The sequence below is a fragment of the Columba livia genome, chromosome 6, assembly GCF_036013475.1.
Source record: "Columba livia isolate bColLiv1 breed racing homer chromosome 6, bColLiv1.pat.W.v2, whole genome shotgun sequence".
NCBI classification, from domain to species: Eukaryota; Metazoa; Chordata; class Aves; order Columbiformes; family Columbidae; genus Columba; species Columba livia.
The window spans coordinates 22,184,064-22,208,500 of record NC_088607.1 but is presented as its reverse complement, the minus strand read 5'-3'; the positions used below and the strand labels follow the sequence as shown (position 1 = coordinate 22,208,500).

At 41.2% G+C, this 24,437-nt stretch overlaps 1 protein-coding gene across 34 annotated transcripts in view; it reads left to right on the top strand.

Moving 5' to 3' along the window:
• SORBS1 (sorbin and SH3 domain containing 1) overlaps positions 1-24,437 on the top strand; it is a 247,795-nt gene that overhangs the window by 55,720 nt on the left and 167,638 nt on the right. For 26 of the 34 annotated variants that reach the window (XM_065068459.1, XM_065068455.1, XM_065068426.1 and 23 more), the window contains exon 1: positions 18,350-18,435. Coding sequence is in view for 3 of the 34 variants with exons in the window: in XM_065068435.1 (XP_064924507.1) it covers positions 22,647-22,661 (15 nt within the window). In the remaining 31 variants the exon portion in view is untranslated. Of the gene's footprint in view, positions 1-954; positions 1,125-11,485; positions 11,586-18,340; positions 18,436-22,631; positions 22,662-24,437 lie in introns of those variants that run through there. The other 8 variants (XM_065068424.1, XM_065068417.1, XM_065068418.1 and 5 more) reach the window with 4 other exon arrangements.

Sequence of the window (24,437 nt, the reverse complement as noted above, 5' to 3'; positions counted from 1 at the left end):
AATGGTCTTTGCAAGTGCTCCCTCCTTTTGCTAACTTCCAGGTGCAAATTAAATGCATGGTGTCTGTCAGGACCTAAATGAGCTGGGATATAGGCTTGCAAATTTGTCCTAGAATTATGCTTATTTGGAACATCAGATTTCGGCTCCTCAGACAGGAGGTGCTTGGGAAAAAACTTTTTTGGTGAACAGCTCCTGTCAAGAACAAATTTGATACAGAAGTAAAGTAAGTAGTCTGAACATGCCCATGTCTCATCCAAGACTGTATTATTCTCTATAATTATATTACTAGTGACATATTCTAAAGTTTTTGTCAGAGGGTCAGAGAAGGTAAATCTACTAGGAATGAGGGAGCGTTTCTGTCAGACTTAGGAAGCAGACATCACCAGAAGCTTGTCTGTTTTTTCTCAACTATATCTGTTGATTTAGGAAGAAGTATTACCTTTGCCTACAAAACTTGCCCCAAAGGATTTTACTAGTAACATAACTGCTAGCTAGGATTCAGGAAGAACCATCCAAACATGGTATAAGTGAAAGATACTATGTGTTTAAGCAGGGATATGAAGTATTAACTTCTGTTGTATCAGATGGATTTCCTGGGCACCTTGTTTCTTAACAATATGTTATACTAATATACTCAGCCTTTCATCAGTCTTCCAGTGAAAGTTCTTATTGTTTTCAGAATGTGGGTGTTCATTATTTGTCCAAGTGGGGAAAAAAAACAAAACAAAACAAAACAACAAGCTTTTTAAGGTAGTATAAGCTGGACACCTAAAACCAAACAAAAAATGGTGTTTCATTAGAAAAAATAGCAGCTTTGGTAGTTAGAGCCAAAGGAGCAGTTTCTCTTTCATAGCTTAGACTTCATCCACTAATTAATGCAATACTTCATTTTCTGTGCCTCTGCTTTATTCCACCAATATTTATCTCCTTATTTGTCTGCGTTTTTCCACTCAGGCACCTTCTCTTGTAAACGGGAGGAACTCTTCTGCCAAACTTCAATTACCACCTAACTGTCCTCCAAAAGCCTCTTCAAGGCCTGTCTTTGCTGCACTGCCTACAAATCACTGTCACCTGGCAGTCTTGAAGCTGGAGGCCATCTGTGACCATGGTGACTGCTGATTTATGTGAGCACACCCGTCTTCATTGCTATTCATGACACCTCCTTTCACACATTTTTCCCTTAGTCACTCGATTTCTTGCCTTGGGAACATGGAATGCAAAGAGTCTGTGGTGGTAACTGCCTAAAATATTGAATATAAGGTGCAAAATAGATGTACACCTTTGTGACAGATATGTTAAGCAATAATAATATGTTTGGAGGGCATATTTGTCAAAACAAGATTGTATCAAATATAATTACAGAGGACGTCATATCTGCCAAAATATGTAGGCCAGAATCACTGATCCAGCCAAAGACTAGAAAGATTTTGGTGACTTAAATCACTCATAAACTTCAAAGCTAGACAAGCATCCATCTAACTCGGGGTAACCTTGAAGCTTTTCTGAATTTTCTTGTCTTTCATGGCTCTCAGGGTGCACCAGAGGTTTGACATTTTGGGGACATATCCTTTTTCATATGGCTAAACCCCCAGCACTAGTGGCTGAGAAAGAATGGGGCATGGTGTGACAGAGATTTTTCTGATAGATATGTCCCACGTGGGAATCTTTTGTCCCAGAGACTTCTCAAGGGACACATTAGGAAAGCTTTATGGCTGCCATGTGTCTCTGGAAAAGAGCCAAACATTCACCCTTCTATAAAACTATATTAGGGCAAGATAAGAAAATATGTAAGTGGGAAACATATGAATCTGTGTAAAGAAAACTTGTTATAGAAATCAGAAAATACATTGTTTGGGAGAACCTCTATCTTGTAAGCATAAAATTAATTCAGTGGTAGTTCAAACATTATAGAGGAATATACTGTACTAAACAAAAGGGGCCCAATTCTGCCATCACTGAAGCAATAGTAGAGTGCTGACATAGTTAGGGCAGAATTCCTAAGCTGTTAAGTGAAGATTATTTCTTTTTCAAAGCCTTAGATGACATGTCTATTCTCTACATTGCCCCTGTCCTGCATTTCTAGATTTTCACACACCATAGCAGCAATCTGAGATGACTTTGGAGAGTGCTGGTTTATCTATGCACAGAGCTGTGCTGCAGAATCAGTCTAGCCTTTTTGATTTATTTTTCAAAGCTCTTCTGCATGCTTTCTGTCTTGATTTTCTTGTCAACATGATTTAGTGCAAATCTCTGGGGATGCCTTGTGCATTATATGAAACTGGCGTTATTGTTGTCTGAGCAGACTCCAGCAAAGAGCTTCTGTTTGTAGAACTGTTTTATGTTTACATGCATTAATAATGTCAAACTTCTGAAGGAAAACCTCCTGGAACAATCTAAAGCTGCCTTTGCAGAGCAATCTCTTCACTCTTCCCTGTAGTCTAAATTTTTCTCCACTTCTTCTTTCCCCTGATGAACTGTTTCAGGTTTGAGGCTTGGCTGATTAATAGCTTCAGTCAGTGTTCTAATTTGAGCCTGATTTGCTAGCAAGGTGCTGAGCACATTCCGTGAGTCAGTGGGAGTGGCTGGTATTCAGCACTTTTGCAAACCAGGACGCTTACTTCAGTGCTTCAGTATGGGCTCAGGAGCCTGATTTAGGCTCCTATTTTTATAGACCAGAGCCATGACATCCAAATGTATTAACTGATGTGTTCCTTGAATAATTACAGCTAGTATTTTTAACGAAGGTGAAGTCACTTAGCCGATTTTTAATGGATTTGTGTGTTCAGTGCCCTGAGCTCCTCTGAAGTTCCTGTCCTGTCCCTTTTGTTCAGCACAGCTCTGGGCCAGGAGGAATTTCTTTCTTCTGTGTATCAGCTTTGCTGAATATGTGCTTGGTACTTCTGCTTGCCTGAAACCACCATGCCAGTGTAACTGGGACATGGTGAATGCCTCAAAACATGGGCACAGTCAAAATGCATCGATTACTGTAATTCTGATTTCAGTACATGAGTGTTCTCAGTGTGTTTGGAGCTATAAAGGGTGAACAAGGAGGTAACAATAAGAGTCTCTGTGTTAAGCATTTCTCCAAAAGGTCCTGTGAATGTTTGGTCCTACTGAATTGCTCGTTACATAAATGGACCCAATGAACATGTTGGATCCTGAAACTTAGCAAGCTTTTGCAGGTGGCGTCTGAAGTGAGCTGCAAAACAAGACAGCCTTTGATAGGTGTATGAATTTGTATAAGTGTATGAGGAATTGCTCACATAAATCCCTGTGCTGCCACGGTGATTTATTACATGTGCAAACCTCAGAACATCAGAATGGAACTGTACCTGTTCTGGCTAACAGCTGGACCTGGAATGAATTAATACAATATCATAATTCACTAAAGGAGCTCTGTTCATGCCACAGAACCAGAGAACAGAGTATGAGTTTTTTATCACCCTAGTAGTGATGTGAGAGTATATAAACAAGCATGTAGTATATACTGCTGTTCTATCCATTGTCCTGTGCATTAAGACATTATTTCTGTGTCATCATACTCAGATTTAACTAATAAATGCAGTCCAGCTGGTACTTGAAGGAGAGGTAATACTAATTCAGTCTTTAATAGGATTATTCTTTCAAACATATACGAGCTTTTAAAATTATCTCTCCAGAGCTCTGCACAATGCACAAGTCAGTAAGTAAATGCAACTACTTCCACTGGGCTTCAGCTTCTGACAGTGCATTTTGCCCTGTCACCCAGAGCTTCCCACTCCCCTGTCAAATGAGACCAAACCTGCGCTGTGCCCCAGAAGCCGACATGCTTCTGTTCTGCCAATAACTGGGGAGACTGATGGATCTCAGCCCGGGGAGTCTCTTTTCTAAGAATACTCTGTTCCACGTTTATATCCAGGCACTGCCCTCTTGAGCCATTTCAGTCAGGCTGAAAGCAATGTTGTCACACAGAGAGGGAGGCAGTACTCAAACTAATGAAAATATGACCCCCATGCAGCACTGTTCTCCATTAGTTGCAATTTCAGAGCTGGCCTTCACTGGAGTGTATTTCAGTAGAGTGATTGCAGTCTGTCCTGGCTGAGAAGCAATGAATGATGTCTAACTCGAAAAGGAACAGCTTTTGCCTCTTACCTCAAAAACTGGAAAATTAAATACTGTTGACTACTACAACTGTTTGAATATGTTGAAGGGGCCAAAAAGCTAAAAACCCACAGCTAATCACAAATGTTAGTAGAAAAAAGATCAGAAAACAAGTATTACTTTCTGCCATTTCCTGTTTTTTAATAATATCCTATCATCTCCCCTATCTGATCAATGCACATGGCCAGATGTCTCAAAGCCTCTTTCTCAGGTAAGCGTTAGGAAACCTGCACAAGGTGGGTGAAATACACTCAGACTCTGGGACTGGGTAGCCTCATCCTTCTTCACATAGCCACTTGCAGAGACAGTGAAGTGGCCTAGCCTATGATGTACTGAGAAGCTTATCTGTAATGTGTATTACTCATATGTGTTGCTGTGATCTATAGAGATTTTTCAGGCAGAAAAAAAGTGGAAGCTTGTTTGTTGCAGGTTAATTGTAATTTTGCTCCTTAAGAGGGCAGCCTGCCTCAGAAAGGTTTATGATTCCACCTCTCCTGAGACCCATGTGTGCACCAGACAAGATGAGTGACCGAATGGTGTTTTGCATCCTCATCCCAGAGAAAATTGTGGAATCAACGGGAAATTTACCCAGTGTTTTGTGCTTGGTCTGATCACACATGAGAAAGGAGAGATATTTCAGGAATATTTTATTCTGTTTTGAAGGAGCTCACAGGCTGGTCAGCAGCACTTAATGGTCCCTGGAGTAAAGGCCATAGGACCAGTTGCTGCGTCCAGTTCCCGCGTTTGCTCTGCAGACTGAGGCAGCTGGGTGGGATGGCAATGCCAGAGGGCTGGCTTGCACTGCTGGCGGCAGGGCAAGCGCACTCAGCAGATGTGAAAATTCACCTTTTCCCCCACCTGTATACGCATATAAACAATAAGTGAAAAAGGGACAAGGCCAGAGGAAAAAACCATGGTCAGGACAACTTAAAGACTGCTGATCTCCAGCCTTTTGGCCTAGGCTGATATATTCTTTTGTCCTATATTTTCCTCATAAGACTGCTGGCTTCTTGAGCAACTGCAGAACACTTAAGTCTAACTCTGAACTAAAGGCCAGTTTTTAAGCATTAACACAAAAGTAAGCCTGAATCCTACTTGTCTTGTGAGCTATGACGTTCATATCACTGTGCATAATTCTGTGCAGAGCTCTGTGTTCTTGTACATATACCTCGCATACAATTCGTAGATATTTGTAGGTGAAAAATGCAATCTGCAAAGAAACATTGCAGAATTCTGTGGGTTAACATAAGGAATGCTATCTTTCTTACTCTCCCCTTATTTCTTTATCAAATGCTGTTTGAAGCTCTCACTAATATTCTCGTAGCCTGCTGGCAGTTTGAGAACTGCCAGGAAGCTGATGCTTTTATTACGATCTTTCCAGATACGATATTCTTCATTTTTATTGCGTTATAAATCCTGGTCATAATGTGTTTGTCAAATTTGTTTTCTCTTGCTTCTAGGAGTAGGCACTATTTCTTCATTTACTCTTAGAGTTAGTTGTGAATGCATTATCAAACCCGGGGGATGCTTTGTTCTCCTCCATTCTGTGCCCCTTTCAAAGCTTTCCCTGTGACTTGGGCAGTTCATTTACTTCTCAGTCCCCATTAATCATTGCCATGGGGGCCTCATTTTGCAGCCGATCCTCTGGGCCACTCGTGGCTGCTGCGCAAATGTGGCAGACACACACTCACGAGTTGCTGGTTGTACTTCACGTAGTGACCAGACCACACACAGACACAACCTCCAAAGGCTCAGGAGTGAAAGGCACCCATTAATTTAAGACAGAGCAGCTTTTTATAGTCAGAGAGAGGGACCACTGAGTTTTGTTTTTGCACAGAAACTTATTACATGGTGATTTATTTTAAAGGGAGATCAGGTCAGATGTCTGTTGATAACATATCCTGAGGAATCTATTGTAAGATGTATCCAGCTTGAGGTTAACCTTATCAGTTTAATAGGAGTTTCACAAGACAGGGGTTTGGTCTGTTGTTCTTTAAACAAAATATGCTTCACAGAGGTGATATAAATCTATTTGCACATTCCAGGATGTGTATAAATAATATGTAGCTGCTTTGAGCTGTTCAGCTGGTTCCAACATCCAAGTTGCTTAATTGTATGGTTCTTCTAGGTTTGTAATTCTCTGGCTGCTGCAGCAAAGGTGCAACAGCAACAAAATACAGATAAATATGCTGATGTAGTGATAAAGTAAATATTTTTTCACACAGTATGTAATTAAGGAGTAGAACTTACTGTTGATGAGTGTCATTGAGGCCAAGGGTTTAGCAAGATACAAAGTGACACTGGATTTTTATAGGCCACTCCTGTAATTACTCTGCCTAATTACAATAAAGAAAAAAACACAGAAATTATGAAAAGTTCTGGGTTTCAAGGTGAAGCCTGAAGTTTGTGATGGTTTTAGGATGTCAGCTAGTAAAGGCATTAAAACCTGAAGCTTCTGCTAGACTCCTCCATGTGGAGTGGTGGCTTGCCTAAAATCTGAGTCCTCATGTTTTCCCAGTACTGACTACTTATCCTCTTAACACATCCCAGTTACTTTTTATTTTCATATGCTCATAATCCTATCTCAGGATTCCTAAAAGCTAAATCAATGAATTGTAGTGGATTAGTTTGTGTAAAAATATTAGAATTAACATTTTATGTGGCATGTCTCAAATGTGATTTTGTTATATAATAATAACTTGACTTTTCTTCCTCTTTCCTTGTAGTAGTAACCCAGATTGACGTGTGTGTAAGACGACGTTGTGTTTCAGGAATATACACAGCTTTATAAACATTTAGAAATCCTAGTAAAATAAATTCACAGAACTGTGAAGCATAAAATGAATAAGAAGCTAGCAAGAAAGTCTTTCCCAATCTTCAGTGCATGCTTTACATGCCCCATTGGGGCCCCTGAGGAAGCGCAATTCAGTGTTGCCAAACACTTAATTTTGGAGTGGCCTTTCTCAGTGTGCTCTGTATCCGTCCATGTTCTGAGGGTGCCGGTATCACGTGCATAAACCCATCAGTGCCTTGGTCAGCATGTAGCTCGTGTAATGTTTTGGGCCAGAGCTGTTCCTAGCCTGGTGCTAGGGGTTTGGAAAACCTTTTGACTCCCCCTCCTTTTCTGCTTCTAGTCTGAGCTTTGAGACTCCTGGCAGCAGAAACAGCTCAGCGTACAAACCTGCTTGCTGTGACTCAAAGGTATGACAAAACATTTCAAGCATAATGATTAAGTGTGTTGCTAGCATCAGGTTTCAACATGTTCACAAATGTTACTCCATCAAAAATGCTGGCATCAATGGCAGGAATTGTACCTGGAGGCTGAAAGCTGCTCCCCACAGTAGCCACCAGATCACCATTGCTTTTGCCAAGGTGATCCTTTTGCATCACATTTTCCTCTATGAACCTTTGAAGGTTAATCTGATGAAACACAATGTAACAGGGTTTGTGTCATTGACAATGGTCCTTTTAAAATATCTTTCTCTAGACCATTACCATGTAGTCTAGTAATTTCTATTTACAGGAAAAAAGCATTCAAATTAACATCTGACATTTTCTGCAAACCATATACAATAAGACCTCTTTCTGATTCTGCTGCAGTAGTCTCTATTGCGCTCTTGTCCTCCTGCCAAAGACTGTATTTGCCTAGTCAGTGAAGGCATGGGTTACCCTGTTGATGCACCCAACTCATGAAGGGATGTTTGTCTTTTCGGGTTTTTTTGGTTTTTTTTTAGCATTAGGAAACTAGTGATAGTCTTTCTCTGCTATATGCAGTTAATTTTCCGTAGCCACCAAGCACCTTTTACAGATTCAAGCTGCAATGAAATAATAAAGCAATGGGTTAAAATTTCCAAGACCACATTCATTACAATCTGTTTATCATAACAGTTAACATTCAGGAAAATTAAATGCTCAGTGGAAGGCAGAGCAATTTCTTTACTCTGTGTAGCTTCAAGCATCACTAGAAGATGATGTTCATAAAGTGCAGTGCTTTTCATAAAATGTGTTGTGTGGCATGGAAACAAGAATATACATACATACATGCTTACGCAGCTTTTCAAACACAAATGTACCTGGCAGGCTTATATTTGCCCTTATCTTGGACTGTGACTGCAACTATCAAAACTGCTAGTGAATGTGTCCTTATATCAATCACAGTAAAGTTCTTGTTGAATAAAAGGCAGAGTAAACTCCTTGTACACAGCACGATAAAATGGCCCATGGCAATGTTCTTAAAATGGTTGCCACATCCAGTAAAGCAGGAGTGGTATTGATGCCATATCCAAATACATTTATTAAGTCAAGCTGTATGACTGATGGTTTTAATGCTTTTTACATTTACATATATTCCCTTAGTTAATATGCAGAGGACAAAATATCTGTCCCCAAGGTTCTGGGTAATAACGGAAATCAGACTGACTGGGCACAGGAGATTGATCATTGTAGTCCAGCATCTCAGTCAGTACCACCAGGCTTTGCACAGCAGTCCCCAGTGTTGTCATCCTCTTGTCACTTCTGAAGTGTGTGCACGCTAAGTGATATTCAGTCACTTTTCCTTTGTCCATCCAGGAGGATGCCCGATAAATAAGGAAGCTGCTTATTTGTTAGGAATGGTGTCAAAACAGTCTGAGCACAAAGACAATATTCCAAACATACCTCTGAAATACCCTGGTAGTAGCAATCTCTGTCACTATTTAACCCAATGGGGTTTCACATTCATAATCCTTAGGGGGAAGCTCTGTATCTCCCTCCTTCAGCTGCATCATATTACCTGTTTTAAATGTTTATTGATTTATTTGTCATAGAGATGGCTTCAATTGATAAATATTCTCAGACAAAGGCTTTTATATAGAAGGATTTCCTAAAATACTGTGCAATCCCAAAGAAAAGCACTAGTTTGGAACTAATGGAAGTGCTGGGATTCCATAATAAAGCTGTGATTATTTTAATGGCTTGGAGATAATGAAGGAAGTTTTCAGGGTAATTCATAGGTAAGAAAGGACAGGTTTCTGTTCTGTAATATAAAAAAAAAGTCTTCATTTGTGTTAAGAGAAATTATTATACTTGGCAGTCAGTGTCCTGTGGTGAACCATTTGATGCACATGACCTCAGACTGGGAGTCAGAACAGCGGGATTTCTGTCCCATATCCATGGTTTGATGCTAGACTGTGTGCCCGTCATTTAATTTTCTGAGTCGCAGAAATAATGAGCTTTGCTTTCCATCTGAAACTGCTTTGAAAGCTACAGAGGAAAGTTGTCTCCCAGCTTGGTCATTAAGGGTATCCCAAATTAAATAGCAGAAGCATTTCTACATGCTTATAAGGTATATGTCATAAAGAGGGAGCTCTTTGATCCTTTGTGTTTACAATATAAAGCGCTGACGCTCCGAGAGTGGAGCAGTTAATTCAGTAAGCAAATAACAGCGAAAGCCCGGTGACTCAAGGTATGTCTTTCAGTAATTCTCTGCAATTTGTATATGTTTATTTCAAACAAATGCTAGCACAATGATTGGATATTATCTAAACATCTCAGAACATTAGAGATTTCCATATACACAGCTTACTTCTCACTCATCAGTTTTAAGCCTCAGAGAGACAATGTAGCAGAACACAGATGTGAGGACTCAAGAGTTTTGTTTGACTAGTTGTGATAGCTTAAAATAGTACTGTCTCCAGTTTTCCTTTTTGCTCCTTAATTGGAATTCAACATCCCGCCAAAGGGACGACAGAGCAGGACTTGTGCTCTGTCCTAGGGCTTTAATACTAGTATCTTTGCTTGAGCCACTTGGTAGAGCAGCTGTTGGGAAGCCAGTCTAAGGTTTGTGGGCAGCACTTAATTTACCTCAGTGGGATGGTGGCTACTTAGAAGACTAGAAAATCCTGATTTTTGGAATGTGGATTACACTGATAGTTTTGGGAACTGAAAGAGAAAGGAGATGAGTCAACAAGACATTACGCTTAAATCTGCCATAAAGAAAACAAATGCCTAGAATTAAAGTGGGTACTGAAAGCAGGCTACCCTGACGGGCTGGCACTCAGCAGGAGTTATTAATAACATTCCCAGCTTCAAGCAGATTGGTCAAAGGACAAACACCTGGAGTTACTACATTACTCTCTCCCTAGCATTATACAGGTTTCATGTTAAATGTCCACCCATTAGGAGAGGAAACTGCCCTGGTGGGAAATGGAGTATTTTGGGAGTGTGGGGATGGAGAAATACCCTGCAGCTCTAAACAAGTCCCCTAGAGGATGCTTGAAGTTGGGTTTTTGAGTGAAGCTTTCTAGGTTAGTTTAGCTTAAATTTTAAGGTGGGGAGGGGGAGTACTCACACCATATTACTTTATTATTTGATGAAAAAGAAATTTGGAAAAAAAATCTGTCTGTGCAATAGCTGGACTGTGAAAATTAGTTCAGTGCCTTCAGAGCCTTTAATGGAAAGCATGATTATGATGATGGCTATTAATATTTAAAAATTTGACTGTTAAGTTTGCCACTGTTTATTATGGTTCTTTATGCAAGATAGAGCTGAACTTAGATCTAATATTCTATATAAGCTCAAATCTCTGTGATGAAGGAGAGATGAAGGAATCTGATTTTTCTGATGCTATTTTTTCTCACCTTTAGCTTTGTTTCTAGTTTTGTTTCTGTTTCTTTATTTCTGTTTAATGTTGCTATGCTCAGTTCCTTCACACTGAAAATGTTTTAGGCTTGCTGTGGATGGATAAAGATTCCTTTGTGGTTGACAGAAAGAAAATTAAATCCCAGCAGAGAATAAGTGCTTTTTACTTTCCCAAATTGCTTTCACAACATCAGTTTTACAAGTGAAAATACTGAGAAATAATCGTGGCTGCTAGTGGTGCTGAGTAAGAATCCACAGGTCAGAGATTTGGTGATGGGCCTTGGTCTCAAGTATTACAACCTTAGGTTCTCTTGCTTTGTTAATTTCCAAATATGTTTATAGTCAGCACATCTCTCGGGTTGTTCCTTTACGTATCTTTTGGTTAAAAATATGTATAAAGAAATGCAAAGGAGGCAGAAATCCTAAAAGAAATATCAGAACTTCTGATCTATTGTGTTCCATTTGCATTTAACATTAAAATTAGGCTACAGAAGCTGGATTGGTATTTCATCTAAAGCAATTAGCCTTAAATAGTTCTGAATGAATGAAAAAATCTGGCATCACCTGCACTTTTGTTCTTTCATTTTTGTCCATGTAAACAGTTAAATCTGTCCATAAACGCACATTTTTTCAGCAATTTCACTTTTAAAATCTGCCTCCAAGAACACAGCTCACCTTCTCCTACAGGCTTTTACAGTTTTTTCATTTTTTTACTGTCCTTTTCCAGGGTGGATGAGGCAAGAATGAGCACAAGAGATCTCTCAGTTGTTCCGTGAGTGGAAGAGAAGAAGTTATCCTGAGCCACAGACTATTTCTGCTCTTTTCAGGTAGGACTAATATCAAATGTTGGAAAGGGGAATCACAGGAAAGGCAGGCAGTCTGAGGAGGACATTTTTACGGCTAGTCATGGACATAATAGTTTTATTGATTGCTTAGCATTTTCCTCAGTATTTACTTTTGAGATCTGTCACACTTTGTGCATTGTGCCAGCTTAAGTTTCAAGCTAAAGGTATTTTGCTACCTGTAGAAGCAGATGGGAAAAGTCTCCCTACTGATGAACCTTCTTGTTCCCTAGGTCAGATCTGATGCCTCGTTAGGATGGGATGTCCTGTGAATTCTGATAAGAGATGAGAACATGTCAGTGACAGGAAAAATATGTTTAGAATTGCTCAAACCAAAACCTGAAATGCACTTGGACTCTGTTCATACCCCTCTAATGTTATTATTTGCTCATAAACATTCTAGTCTGTTGTAAGAACTATTCTTAACAACAAAAAGTTAAAGTAGCCATTATAATGCATTTATGGAAGGCACTTCAGGTTCATAAATTTTTACTGTTTGTGTGGAAAACCTTATCATAAGCATTATCTATATTTTATCAGGGAATACAACATTACCTGTTAAAATGATGAGCTGTGTTTAACTAACAAAGATGGCTTTATGTTCTCTCTGTGTACATATATATGTGTGTATATATTAATAGATATGAATGACCCTGCATAGCCTTCCAAAGAATTGGTTGTTGAATTGTTTTGATGATTAATTAGGCCAGGCAGAAACATATGCCCACACCCTGTCACAACTGCACAGCAAGACACTCCCTTTGAGGCAGCACGGCTTCCTTGCACATATGGTCTGTAACAGACTCAGACAAATAAAAACTTTCTTGACTTTCTGCATTAAGGACAGGGAACATGTCTGCGGACACTGGTATGTGTGGCAGCCTCTTCTTGAACTGAAGAGGCTGGAAATATGGCAAATGTGATAGAGCAGAGAAGTGTTTTGTACAGGGCTGCGTGCAGCAGTGGCAAAGCTGGAAAGAGAGCCAGGTGTCTGAACGATTAGGTCTGTACATTGTCCTCCATATCACCCACTCTGCCAGGCAGAGAGAAGGAATAGGCTGTGATGGTGGAAGACAGAGAAGGAAAAGCTAAACTTTATCTCTGCTCGGAAGAAAACTGGCTTGGTTTGCAGAGTCTGCTTGTTCACCTTACATGGTTCCCAGCAAGAGAAGTGTTAAAACAGCATTCAGAGCCCTCATTCCTCCTGGGATCTGGACTATAACAACAGATGCCAAGGTTATCTTTGTCCCATCTCTCCAGTGAGGCTCTAGAGCAAGCACAGAATGCTGCTTTCTTCCCTTTTTATTATCAATACCAACAAGAACCATAGTTCTTTACAGTGATTTTATTTGTATTATGAAGAATAAAGGTAGTGAGACTCTAGACACTTTAAAATGGTTTTAAAGTGACTCAGAGTCTTTTGAGGACAAATAGAGGCTGCTCATTGAACAAGTGCAAATCTTTTTTTTAAAGGATATCCAGAAGACAATGCTGCTTGACCCCTCCACTAGGAGCTGGGAGCCTGCAGCATTTTCCACAGACAAGATTCAAAACTGTGACACAAAATCCTTGATCTGTTCAAGATCACCTCACAGATTAACCTTTCCACAGTGTAGTTTCTCTGCATCCTTTGTTTGCCTGTGTAAAGGTGGCATAAATCACCATAGTCCTGTTTTAATAATTTGTAGTGATCTCTGATGCAAAAGCAAGTCAGTGCTGCCTAGTGGATACATTATGAAACTAGGACTAAGAAAGTCTGGGATCTCTTCTCTGCTCTGCCACTGGCTTGCAGGGTAACCACGGTCATATTGCCACTCTCTGCCTCAGTTTTTCCATAGGCAATTTGTTCACTTTGCGTTTTCTCACTAAGGATGTGAATGGTGGTCTGTGATGTATAGAAGGTTGATTCTGGCTTTTTTTTTTTTTTCCTCTGTATGTTTGGCCCTCATCCTCGACAGCTTTGTACTTCATGCCATCATTTCCACTCCGCACTTTTCATACAGGACTAAATGGGAGAGAACTCCTTCCTTGATAGTAGCCCATGTGCACCAGCCAAGATACAATATCAACAGAAAAAGCAGGGCAGTGAAGATCCAGGCCATTCATCCTGACAACAGAAACAAATGTGTCTCACTTTTGCCCTACTATTTACTCAAGCAGAAACCAAAACAATAGAGATGGGAAAAGATCTGAAAGAGCTGTCACTGAACAAGTGCACCATGCCAATAATTTGAAGGATTAAGGACCCCAAGCTGTATGTACTGACACAATAGCTGGGGCCATCCTGTTCACTGGGTTCATGGATTAGAGGGATGTTTCATATGATTCTGGTTTTCTTTTCAACTCTGGTTGAACAAACATAGCCTGCATGCTTCCAAATCCCTTGTTAGCAATGCAGAAAGTCAATACAATTTCCCTTTCACTACACTCTATGATTTTGCCTTTGGAAAATGTTGCAGTTGGTCTGTCTGGATGCCTTCACAGAATGAGCATGACTTTGTGTCTGGTTTAAATTGTGTGATGGTCAATGGTGGGAGCCCAGAAAGGGGCCTGGAATCAGGATACCTGCATTGAGGCTGTGACACCGAGAGACTGACTGGAGCTACACCACTTGATTTGCTTGTCTTATAAAATGAGGTAGTTCACTCTCGAGGCGTGCTTTTGCTGAGACTATGGCTATGGAAACAGCAGGGTTTGGGATCAGTAGTGTCACAGATTTTATTTTTAAAACGTCTTTGTTTTACAAATATAAAAAAAAGTGGTGTTGCTTTAGTGCTGTGAAAAGTCTATCTGGCACTGAGCCAAGCAGGGATTTTTCTTGCTCTCACACCATTGCCAGTGTGCTGCTGGCAAGCTCTTTCCCATCCAGCTCCCGTGCCACCTCACACAGGAGATCCCCATTCCAGCACTAAATGGCAGCAGTGGGCCTGTTTGTGCAGAGGGCCAATGTGTGCCTCCTCTGACATATTCTAGTGGGAAGGTTTTGGAAATTTCTTGGTCAATGTGATAAGCTCTTGCCAACATGAAAGATGATCACAAAAGTTCTATAAACTTCAGTGAGTTAGGAGTATTTGGGCCTATATGTTTATTACATATGAACATTTGTCATTATGGTTTGTGGAACACAGAAAAATTTCAAGGGAGGTATCACAGCTCCTGGAATCAGCATGTGGACTCAAATATAAGCTGTCTCGGGAAGGGTCAATTATTAAAAAAACTTACTGTTCAAAGTTTCAGTGGAAAGGAGGGGGGAAGGCAAATGTGTGGTGTAGCCAAAGTCTTCCTAGTAAGAAGGATTCTGGTATATTTTTGAGTGCTTTTTGTCTGTCTTGACCCATAATCCGTTTATCTCTCTCTTCTCATATCAGTTATTTAGGCATTACATTTATCTTATTTCAGTGAGGGTGTTTAGATTAGCATTAACATTCCAAAGCACCTGGGTAATGTCCCAGGGTTGCAAGTGTGGTGCAGTCTTTGTATTTGCACACAGGACAAACCCTTTAAAGAGAGGGATGCCTATCAATTGATATTACTCTGAAGGCTATTAGACAGTTGTTCTTACAGGCCTGTACCCCAAGTATTGGCAGTGTTAGCTTCCTCTTTGTGCTTGTCCTTGAGAGACACCGTTCAAGAGAAAAATAGATCTCAGTCTTGCTCTCTGGGGCAGTTTGCTGAAGATGCAGTCACTGTGGGGAATATTCATTCATTCAGCCTGAGCTGCCTCGGCACTGGATTCTAAAACGGGTACCTTTGCAATGAAAGATTTGCTCCCTCTGGTAACACAGCTCCTAGTGAGAATGGCTGAGCTCAGTTCCTAAGGAAACAATAGGCCCTGCTACATACTTGTGTTCATGTTCTCATGTTCATGTGTCATCTCAGACTGACTGTTACATTACTAGCTTGGCTGCCAGTAACATAACAGTCCATTACATGCCTTTTTAAATACAGCAGGAGCACAAGCAGGAAGGCAGGCTTCCTGCTTTTGAGTGGAGCAGGAAGATGGGCATTTCAAGAGACAAATGTTTGCTATTTACAAAACGCTTAGCAGATGGGCATCTGTAAAGTCACCTGCTGACACCAGTAAGGTACAAAGCCCTCTCCCCTTAAAAGAGGAAATGTGGCCTCTCACCGATAGGCTGAGTATGGTTTGATGGGTTTTTTTATCTGTATGAACTAAATGGTGCAGGGTTAATTTTGAGCATTTTTTGAAAGATATCTGCTCTTGTTTAGGTGGATGTTTAGAAAAGCTGAACAGGTTTAGAAAACTGGGTCATATATGTAGGTATGCTTTAATGCAAAATCATAGTTTCTCCATGGTTTGAATTGCAGTTGTGGGCGGGACTAGTTTGGTGGCCATGTCGATGCTCAGATTGCATCATAACAGACCTGACTTCTCTGTTGCAAGCAGAAAATACCTTCATTCCCTGTGATCCCATCAACTCTTTTGTAGTGCTGCACAGGGTCCATAAGCATCTGTATAATCTTTCTAAAGACAGCAGGGCAGTAAAGTCTTTCTAAAGACTTTAACAGGGCAGATAAAAATATGGTCCAGGACTTCCTGCACTGAGAGGTGCTAATGTGGTAGAAGGTACAGCCAGTTTTGCTTTGTGCTGCTGGTGGATCTGCCTGATAGATGAATGTATCTTACTATAGCACCTGCCCACCTTCCCAACACAAGAGCCTGGAACAGAACAGCTGTTCTAGATTGGCAGATTGACATTCCTGGGACCAGGGACAAACCAGCGAGTCCTAAATTTACTTAAAGGTTCTTGAGCTAGTCCTTAGAAGCACTGTTCCAAGAGCAGAGACAGGCAAACAACCCTTGCAGATCCTGAACAGGTCAGGAGAGATCAAGGCTACAATGATTGACTGGCTGTCTTCTTAAACTGATCCTGGTCTCTGCCTCCTGTATGGAGATATATATATATGCACTTGCACACATTTTGCACTTCAGTAAGTCTCTAAATTGAAAATGAGCATTTCTGCTATTAGGTCACAGAATCACAGAATGGTTGGGGTTGGAAGGGACCTCTGGGGATCATCTAGTCCAACCCACCTGCTAAAACAGGTTCACTTAGAGTAGGTCGCACAGGGATGTGTCCAGGTGGGTTTTGAATGTCTCCAGAGAGGAGATTCCACACCCTCTCTGGGCAGCTTGATCCAGTGCTGGAACAGGTCAGCCCCAGTCCTTCCTTTTGAGTTGTTCTCACAGACTGCTCTTCTTACAATGCAGGGAGTGTTGTTTTTTTTGTTTGTTTGTTTGTTAGGGGTGATAATATCAGTGAATAAAATCTCAGCCTTTTTTTTTTTCTTCTTGTTGATATTCAGCCTGGGTAATAGGTTTTGTGTCTAAGTGTTTTCAATGGTTTTGGCAGGATGCCACAAGTTTTATCGCCCTTCTCTCTGCCGGATGAGAGAGAAATGGACAGGTGTGGCAAGAGCACCTGCCACACCATTTATTTTCCGCCCAAGCTGGATTTCAGATTTGAGATTTCCCGGCTGTCCATTCTGCTCTGAAATGATGATCACGTTCCTCTCTCCTGGGGGCTGCAAGAAGCAGAGGGCTGTTCGGGATCATTGCTGCAAACTTCCGGTCCCCATCTGGAAGGCAGCTAGCTTGCCTTTGTATCTATTCATCTCTGAAATGAAGGAGGTTTTTCCAGCTGCCCTTGAGACGTTAGTGTGCTTTTAGAGGGATCAAAGTTTGGCGCTAAACTTCCTTTGTGTCTTCTGGCAATTGGAGCCAAAATATGTTTGATATTTTCTCAAACTAATTGACAGATTGAGATCTAATTTGTTTCTTTGGCAATCAGTTTGAATTGTTTGGGGATATTCTTGACCTGAGGGTAGTATTCAAGTAAAGACAAATAACTTAGATTACTATGGTTGTTGGTCTGTTAAAGATAATAAGAACTTTAAAGGTGAAAAAGAAAGGAGAACTATAACCTCTGAAGAAGAAGAAAAAAAAACCCCACCATGAGCTGTCATAATAGCCTGAGAAGGATGATATTCCCTCTATGTCTGCTGTCTTTCCACCTTACACAAAGGCAGCACAGTCAGGCCTTGTGTAGGTTGCTACCTTTATGTGTTTTGTGCATATGCTTTGGTGTATGGACTGGCCTTCCTCCACTTTTGCAGGACACCTGAGCTGATCCAGTAGTGCCCTAAGCATTAATGAAACCTAAATGGCAATATTAATTGCATGCAATGCAGGGTGAATGAGACAGGGATTTCTCAGGGATTTTCCCTCTTCTCTATTTCATCTTTTTTTTTTTTTTTTTTTCCCCCCATATGAAGCATTTGGTGATTTACCAGTCAGAGTCGTCTCTTCCCCCTTCCTTCATCTCTTCCTCCTTATTTTTCTACGATTTGTATTGTGTACGATCAATACAACGATGGCTGCATTGAAAACCCCTTCGTTTATCGCTTGCTAAGCCGCGTACCATATTACCCATCCGATGACCGGCTTTCCCAGCCCTCAATCCTCAGCAAATTTCATCACCCCGGGAGCCCACAGCCACCGCCGCACGCAACAGGTCGGGCAGGGGCTGCCGCAGCCCCGCTCCCGGGCGGCCGCCGCGCCGCTCACTCCTTCCTCCGGCTTGGCTTCGGTTTGTTTTCCCCGAGCGGGAAGCGCAGGCCCCTTTTTTCGCCTTTTCTCCGCCGCGCTGGTGACAAGGGCTCGCTCCGTGCCGGCGCCGAGCGGGCGGTTCCGCGGGGCGGGCGGGGGCGGGGCGCGGGGCCGCGCCTGCCGGGGAGCGCGGCGGCGCGGCCGGGGAGCGGGGCTGCGGCGGCCCGTGGTGGCGGGCACGGAGGCTGCCGCTGCCTGCCCGAGGTAAGCTCGTCCGCGCCTTTAACTTTTCGGAGCAGCCGGGGCTTTCGCTGCTCTGGCAGCTGCTCATTTCCCCCCTCTCTGCAATGAAAATCGCCTTGGCTCCATTTTATTCTTGAGAGTATTTGTACCCATAAGGACTAGGTGTTCTTTAAAGGGCCATTATGCTGTGGGATGTTAGCGCTTTTCTCTCTTTTTTCTAATATCTGGACGCGTGGCTGTTGTTACACCCCAATTTTTGCAAGCTTTTATTCAAGCCTTGTTATTTGTTGGTAAAATCGATTGCAGATGCAGAGGAGTAGGTTTGGGAATTAGTTTCTCGTGCTTGTAAATAGAAATGCTGTTTTTCTGTCAGTGGGAAGGGGGAGCAGAATACAACATTGCTTTTAAAATGAGAGTGAATGCACACGGGCATTTTCTATGTGCCTTTGGACTCAGCAAACTGAGTGAATCTGGTGTGGGGAGTCGGTCTCTCCTTGTCCCGAAAGAGCTAAGCCCAGGATGTATGCATTACGGTTATTCATTCATCGGCGGCTGCAGATAATGCAATTACCAAGTCAGCGGCGCATGGATGCTGCCCTGCGTGTGACATCCTGAGAATACTGTACTTTAGGAACCCGCACTTGCTGTAGTTTGGATAAAACAGAAGCTGGGAATGGAAGGGTATGAAACTGTTGCGTGGAGAAGAGGCTGCTGGTTGGTCACACTGTTGTTCCTGAGGATTTGTGTTTTAAGTGCTTCTGTGCAGAGGTGTAAATATCTTTTGCAATCTGTTAATAAGATATTCAGGAGTAGAAAAATAATTGGCAGCAACTTCAGGTATTGCTAGTGCCTGACAAATGGTAGATGGTTTAGGTAGCTGAGAATTTACAGTAGTTTTAATTAAATCCTATTGTAGAAAGGGCTTCATTTGGGTCTCAGTGTTTTATTTACACAACAGATTCTGCAGCCCTGGTATGACTACATATCTCCTAAAGTGTCCTGGAAAAGCAGGGGAAAAAAAAATCACCAGCATGATTACCATGGACACAACTATCCCTTATTTATTTATTAGGCTATTAGGGTAATGAAGAAAAGCCATGCCTGCTCTGCTGTACAGATCTCATTTCAGCAAAACTGCCTGTGCTCCTGCTGTTACCCATGTTTGATTTTTAACCAGTAAGTGCCCTGTGCTCGTGTCAGTGCTATGGTTGCTATACCTCCACACATGGGTATTCATTGTAGCCCCCAAATGAAGGGTATCAGAGTGGAGCCCAGATGACTGCTAGTGGGATTCAATCTAAACCATATGTACTCTTCAGTGTTTTACCCAAAGATCAGCATTTCCTTACTCGTAGTTGCTGCTTCTTTATTGCGCCTGGTACTGCTGTTACTGCTGCTTCTCTGGGGCATTCATACCTTAGAATTTTGTTTCTATGGATTATGCTACTGAAAGATTGTTCTCTCTTGTGTTTGTTGCTACCACATCATAAAAAGAAACAGTATCTGTCCCAAGCAGCTTCTCTACTAGAAGGCAGGGGAAGGCAAGGGGAGGTTTAGCTTGCTCAAGGTTACTGGCAGGGTTAGGGTCTCTTGCCTTCTAAAGGCTGGACCACCTTGGTTCTGCTATATGTGTACACATACAGAAAATTATACATATGTCACATTAGTGTCCCTAATGACTCCCGTTTATTTTATGTTCCCTATTTTATTTGTTCAGTAAGCATGCTATCTTTAAATAGGAGTAATTACTTTTAAAGATAATCCTGTTCTGTAAAGCCAATACTGTTTGATGATACCATTAAAAGATATAAGATATAAGTAGTGATATTTAGGCAGTCAAAACACAGCAAGTGTGCCTTTTTTTGAATACATCAGATTTTTTGTAAACATAAACAGAAATGCACACACACAAGCTTGTGCCTTGGCTGTCTACAAGAAGAAAGAAACAGTGCCTGATAAATTTCACATGCTCAGAAGGCTAACCTGAAAGCCTTGAAGGTAAGAATTGTGTGCTCATGTGAATATTATTGCAGCTTCCTTTTTTTTCAATATATAAGCAATTCAGAAAGTACAAATGTAAGGATCCTCCAAAGGAAGGTCATGTGATAAACAGGTCTGTTCCTGTGTTTTCTGTTTGTAGGGGAGGGAAAATATTTGGAGTGGGGGCGAAAAGGAGAGCTTAGGGTAGCTTCGAAGCACTCTGCAAATGTTGAATTACAAGTTTGCTGTTTTTGCAAAGGTCGAATCTGGGGAAAAGACAGGAATGTTAAACCTTTGTGCAAATTATGTGTCCTATTTTTAAGAATCAGATCTGTGTTGTGTACTTGGGCATATGCATGTGTGTGCAGACACCCTGGTCACTATTAAGAGATGGCAGCAGATGTGGGTCATAGAATTTATTTATTTATTCTGATGCGTTACTCTGTACAATGTGCTAGTTAACCGATGAAACTACTACTGAATGCTTTGTCTCAATGATACCCTGCAGCTGAGAGCTACACTGGTTGATTATCTGTTCCTCTATGTTTCTTCGGTGCTTTTGTCAGTTTTCTGGTCCTTAACTTCACTAAATGCCTCTTTGGTCTCTCATAGAACAGGGCAGTTGGAGATACCAAAGCAGTGCTGTTGACCTTTTTGTTTGTTTTCAGTGAAGACTATCGTATATATGTCCCAAGATGGATGAACAATTGTTGTGTTTTCTCTCTTTGCGGAGTCCTTTGCAATGAGCCAGAGAGGTTGTGTTAGTCTGATTCTGAAGTCTTCAATCCCTTCCGTAATCCCATTAACTTCTGTGTAGCTATATATGTGAACGAGCCTTACGGAATTAGGTTGTACAATGTGTGGTGTTTGTGGTGCAAGTGTTAAAACAGGGTTGTCACTTTCATCGCTTAGCATAATTTGTATCAGAGCACAGGCTACCTATAGCATTATGGAAACTGCTAGTGCACTTAAAAGTGGGCAAGAAGTTTTCAGCAGAAAACTGTTTGGTTTTTTTTTTTTTTCTGTGTGAGATTTTTGCTTTGGATTTATTCAGCATTGGGAAATGCACTGACAGCATGGATAATATTCAGGGTTCTTTGAAAATTGTTTTTAAGTCAGGCCTTTGAAGTTCTCAGTCATGGGTGGGTTGTTTTATTCTTTGCTCTTATTGTGTGAAAGAATATGCTCAGGCTTTTACTTGCTGCTCAAGATTTCTGAAGTAGGAGCCTGACAAAACGCCTGGGTTTTCACCCATGCTGGGTACCCAGATGCTTCCATTCACTTTTTCCTTTTCCTTGGGTGACTGCACTTAGTCTGTATATCTAAATAAGGATTTATAAACCTGACCTTCAACTTCAGTTTGATTTCAGCCTCTGTTCCTGTGACCCATCTACATGCCACAACATAAGCAGGTTCAGGACTGACTCTGTATTTGGATCAGTTAAAGGAGAGGGTTTGGGAGGTGATGATGTTGTGTCTTCACACTCAGCTAAGACAGTGCTGATCCAAGCATGGCAGTAAAGGCGAATGTGCTACTGGAGGTATCTTTCAAAGAAGGTGTCATGCTGGTGCCATGCACGCTTGGGTTCTTCAGCACTCCACAGTTCTTTTTGTGTGAAAATTGATCCATGCCAATCTGCAGCTTGAATAGTGATTGTTGTCCACTCTGTAATAACTCTGCTAACTAGATATAGTTATGCCTCATTGTCCTTGTTGCGTGTGGTTGCTGAGTGTTGCTAAAACAGACACTACATGCCATTCTAGAGAGAAACACTATTTAAATATTAGAAGAAATACCTTTATGTATGCCCTTATCATGGTCTCGCTAAGGTATCGTGAAGCGTGATTAAGTAATTTTTGGATTCCTGCATTGTAGATGCTGTTGTTGGAATGTGTTTAGAAAAAACAGTATTAGATGAGAACAATTAGGTAGAAAAACTGGTTTGTGATGTGCTTCTCAAATCAGACACTTCATATCTGAATTTGGGTGTGTGAATGCCTGTATGTCAGTCAGTATTTTATTCTCCCTGTACTTTTACACCTGTCTAGCATGTACAATGTAAACCTGGGTGTTTGAGTTTCCTACCCATTCACACTAAGAGATGATCTTCATTGATTTTGAGTCAAGTCTGTTCCATATTCTGTGTGAAGTCTCTCTAGCAGCAGAATTATAGTGTAACACTAAATCTGTTTCTTATCTACAGATGCCAGCATAGGCAGGCAACTCTGCCATCACTTTATAGCTGAAGGAAATGAGATGTGGAGAGGTAAAGCAATTTCTACAAGAAATTATCTTTTATATCCATAGCCAATGTTATAACAGTTTATTGATGTTTGCCTCTTGATAAACAATAAAAACTTTGAAGTGAGTGGCCTTATCTTAGAAAGCAAACTGTTGCTAAAATTATTCTTTGTTAGGAAGACTTCTGAAATAATTCCACTTCCTCTTATCCTGAGAACCAAGAGAAGATTATTCAGTACTGTAACAGCTGGGGGTTTTCAATGCCTCCATCAACATGGGAAAACAGGAAGCAGCAGCACGCATGAAAACGTAGTTTGCCTACAGGTTTGATTTATAGCTATTCTGGTCTTTCAAAGAATCAATTATTTACATAATATGAATGAAATACACCCCTAGACCAGTAGGCTATTCTGGTTTTGAATAAACACTGCAACACTCATTCATGTAAGGAGCAGAAGTTATATTTTTCCTAGAGCAGAATGAATGTAATTAGGATGACGATGGTTGTGTGGAAGGGGAGGCTGATAACTGAATATGAGTCATTTTTTCTTTGTTTCTATGTCTGTATTGATCCTAGCATTTGAAGGTCAAAAGTAGCAGTGGTTCAGTTATTATTATGAGTTTTGTGAGTTTTAGCCCACTTTCCAGCGCCTGCAGCGTTGCCGTTACAAGAGACACTGGTGGTGCCCTTGCACAAAGGCCAAGCCCGATGGTCCTCACAGTCAAATGTCTTTTATAATCATAGGCAGGGTTCTTCCAAGTCCAGCAGGGCCAGTTAGTCACATGGGGCCCTAAGAGAGAAAGGCGAGATTTAGGGTCTGTACACTTGGAATTTTGCCCAGCTACGTCAATAGCAGTAATGACATGTAAGGTAGTGTTAGCCCTTGCTTAGCTCAAGCCCGCAGTTTAGAAGAGCTAAGAAAAAGCAACAAGCCCTATGTTGAAACATAATCTTATTTGATATTATAATGTGGAATTATAGCTGTCATCTCAAAAATATTCAGAGAGTTTATTTAGCATTTATGGTAGATAACGATATATTCACAAAACTCTCAGTGAATTTAAAGGTATTTATCCATTTATCGTTGGTGTTATTTAAGCAAGAGATAGTACTAGATTGTGCTAGGACTGTTTCCTACTCTCCATGTTCTTTGTTGTAGTGTGCTCTGTGGGAGCTCTCTAAATACTGTGGAAAACTATTTTCAAGCAGTTATTCAAATAAGACACATCTTTGCAGTGGTGGTGCTTGTAACTCCCTTTTATTCGCTAATATTGTAGAATTTAGTGGAATATAGTGTTTGGTTTACAAATGGTTATTTTTCTGAAAACTTGGGTGAAATTTATTTGCACATGAAGTACCTCTAATCCTCAGGAAAGCCATTTTTGTGTTTTGAGGATAAGCCAGGTACAAAATGTAAGCTGTACTGAGAAAGTAGCCACTCATGCAGCACTGATCCCCCTGCCGGAGCAGGAACACCCAGATGTGGTTACACAGGAAGGCGTACAGGCAGGTTTTGAATGTCTCCAGAGTAGGAGACTCCACAACCTCCCTGGGCAGCCTATTCCAGCTCCGTTACCTTTACTGAGAAGTTTCTTCTCAAATTTAAGTAGAACCTCTTGTGTTCCAGTTTGAACCCGTTACCGCTTGTCCTATCATTGGTTGTCACCAAGAAGAGCCTGGCTCCATCCTCATGACACTCACCCTTTATAGATTTGTAAACATTAATGAGGTCACCCCTCAGGATCTTTTGAGGTCCCTTCCAATCCCTAACATTCTGTGACTCTGTGAAGTGTGGTTGCC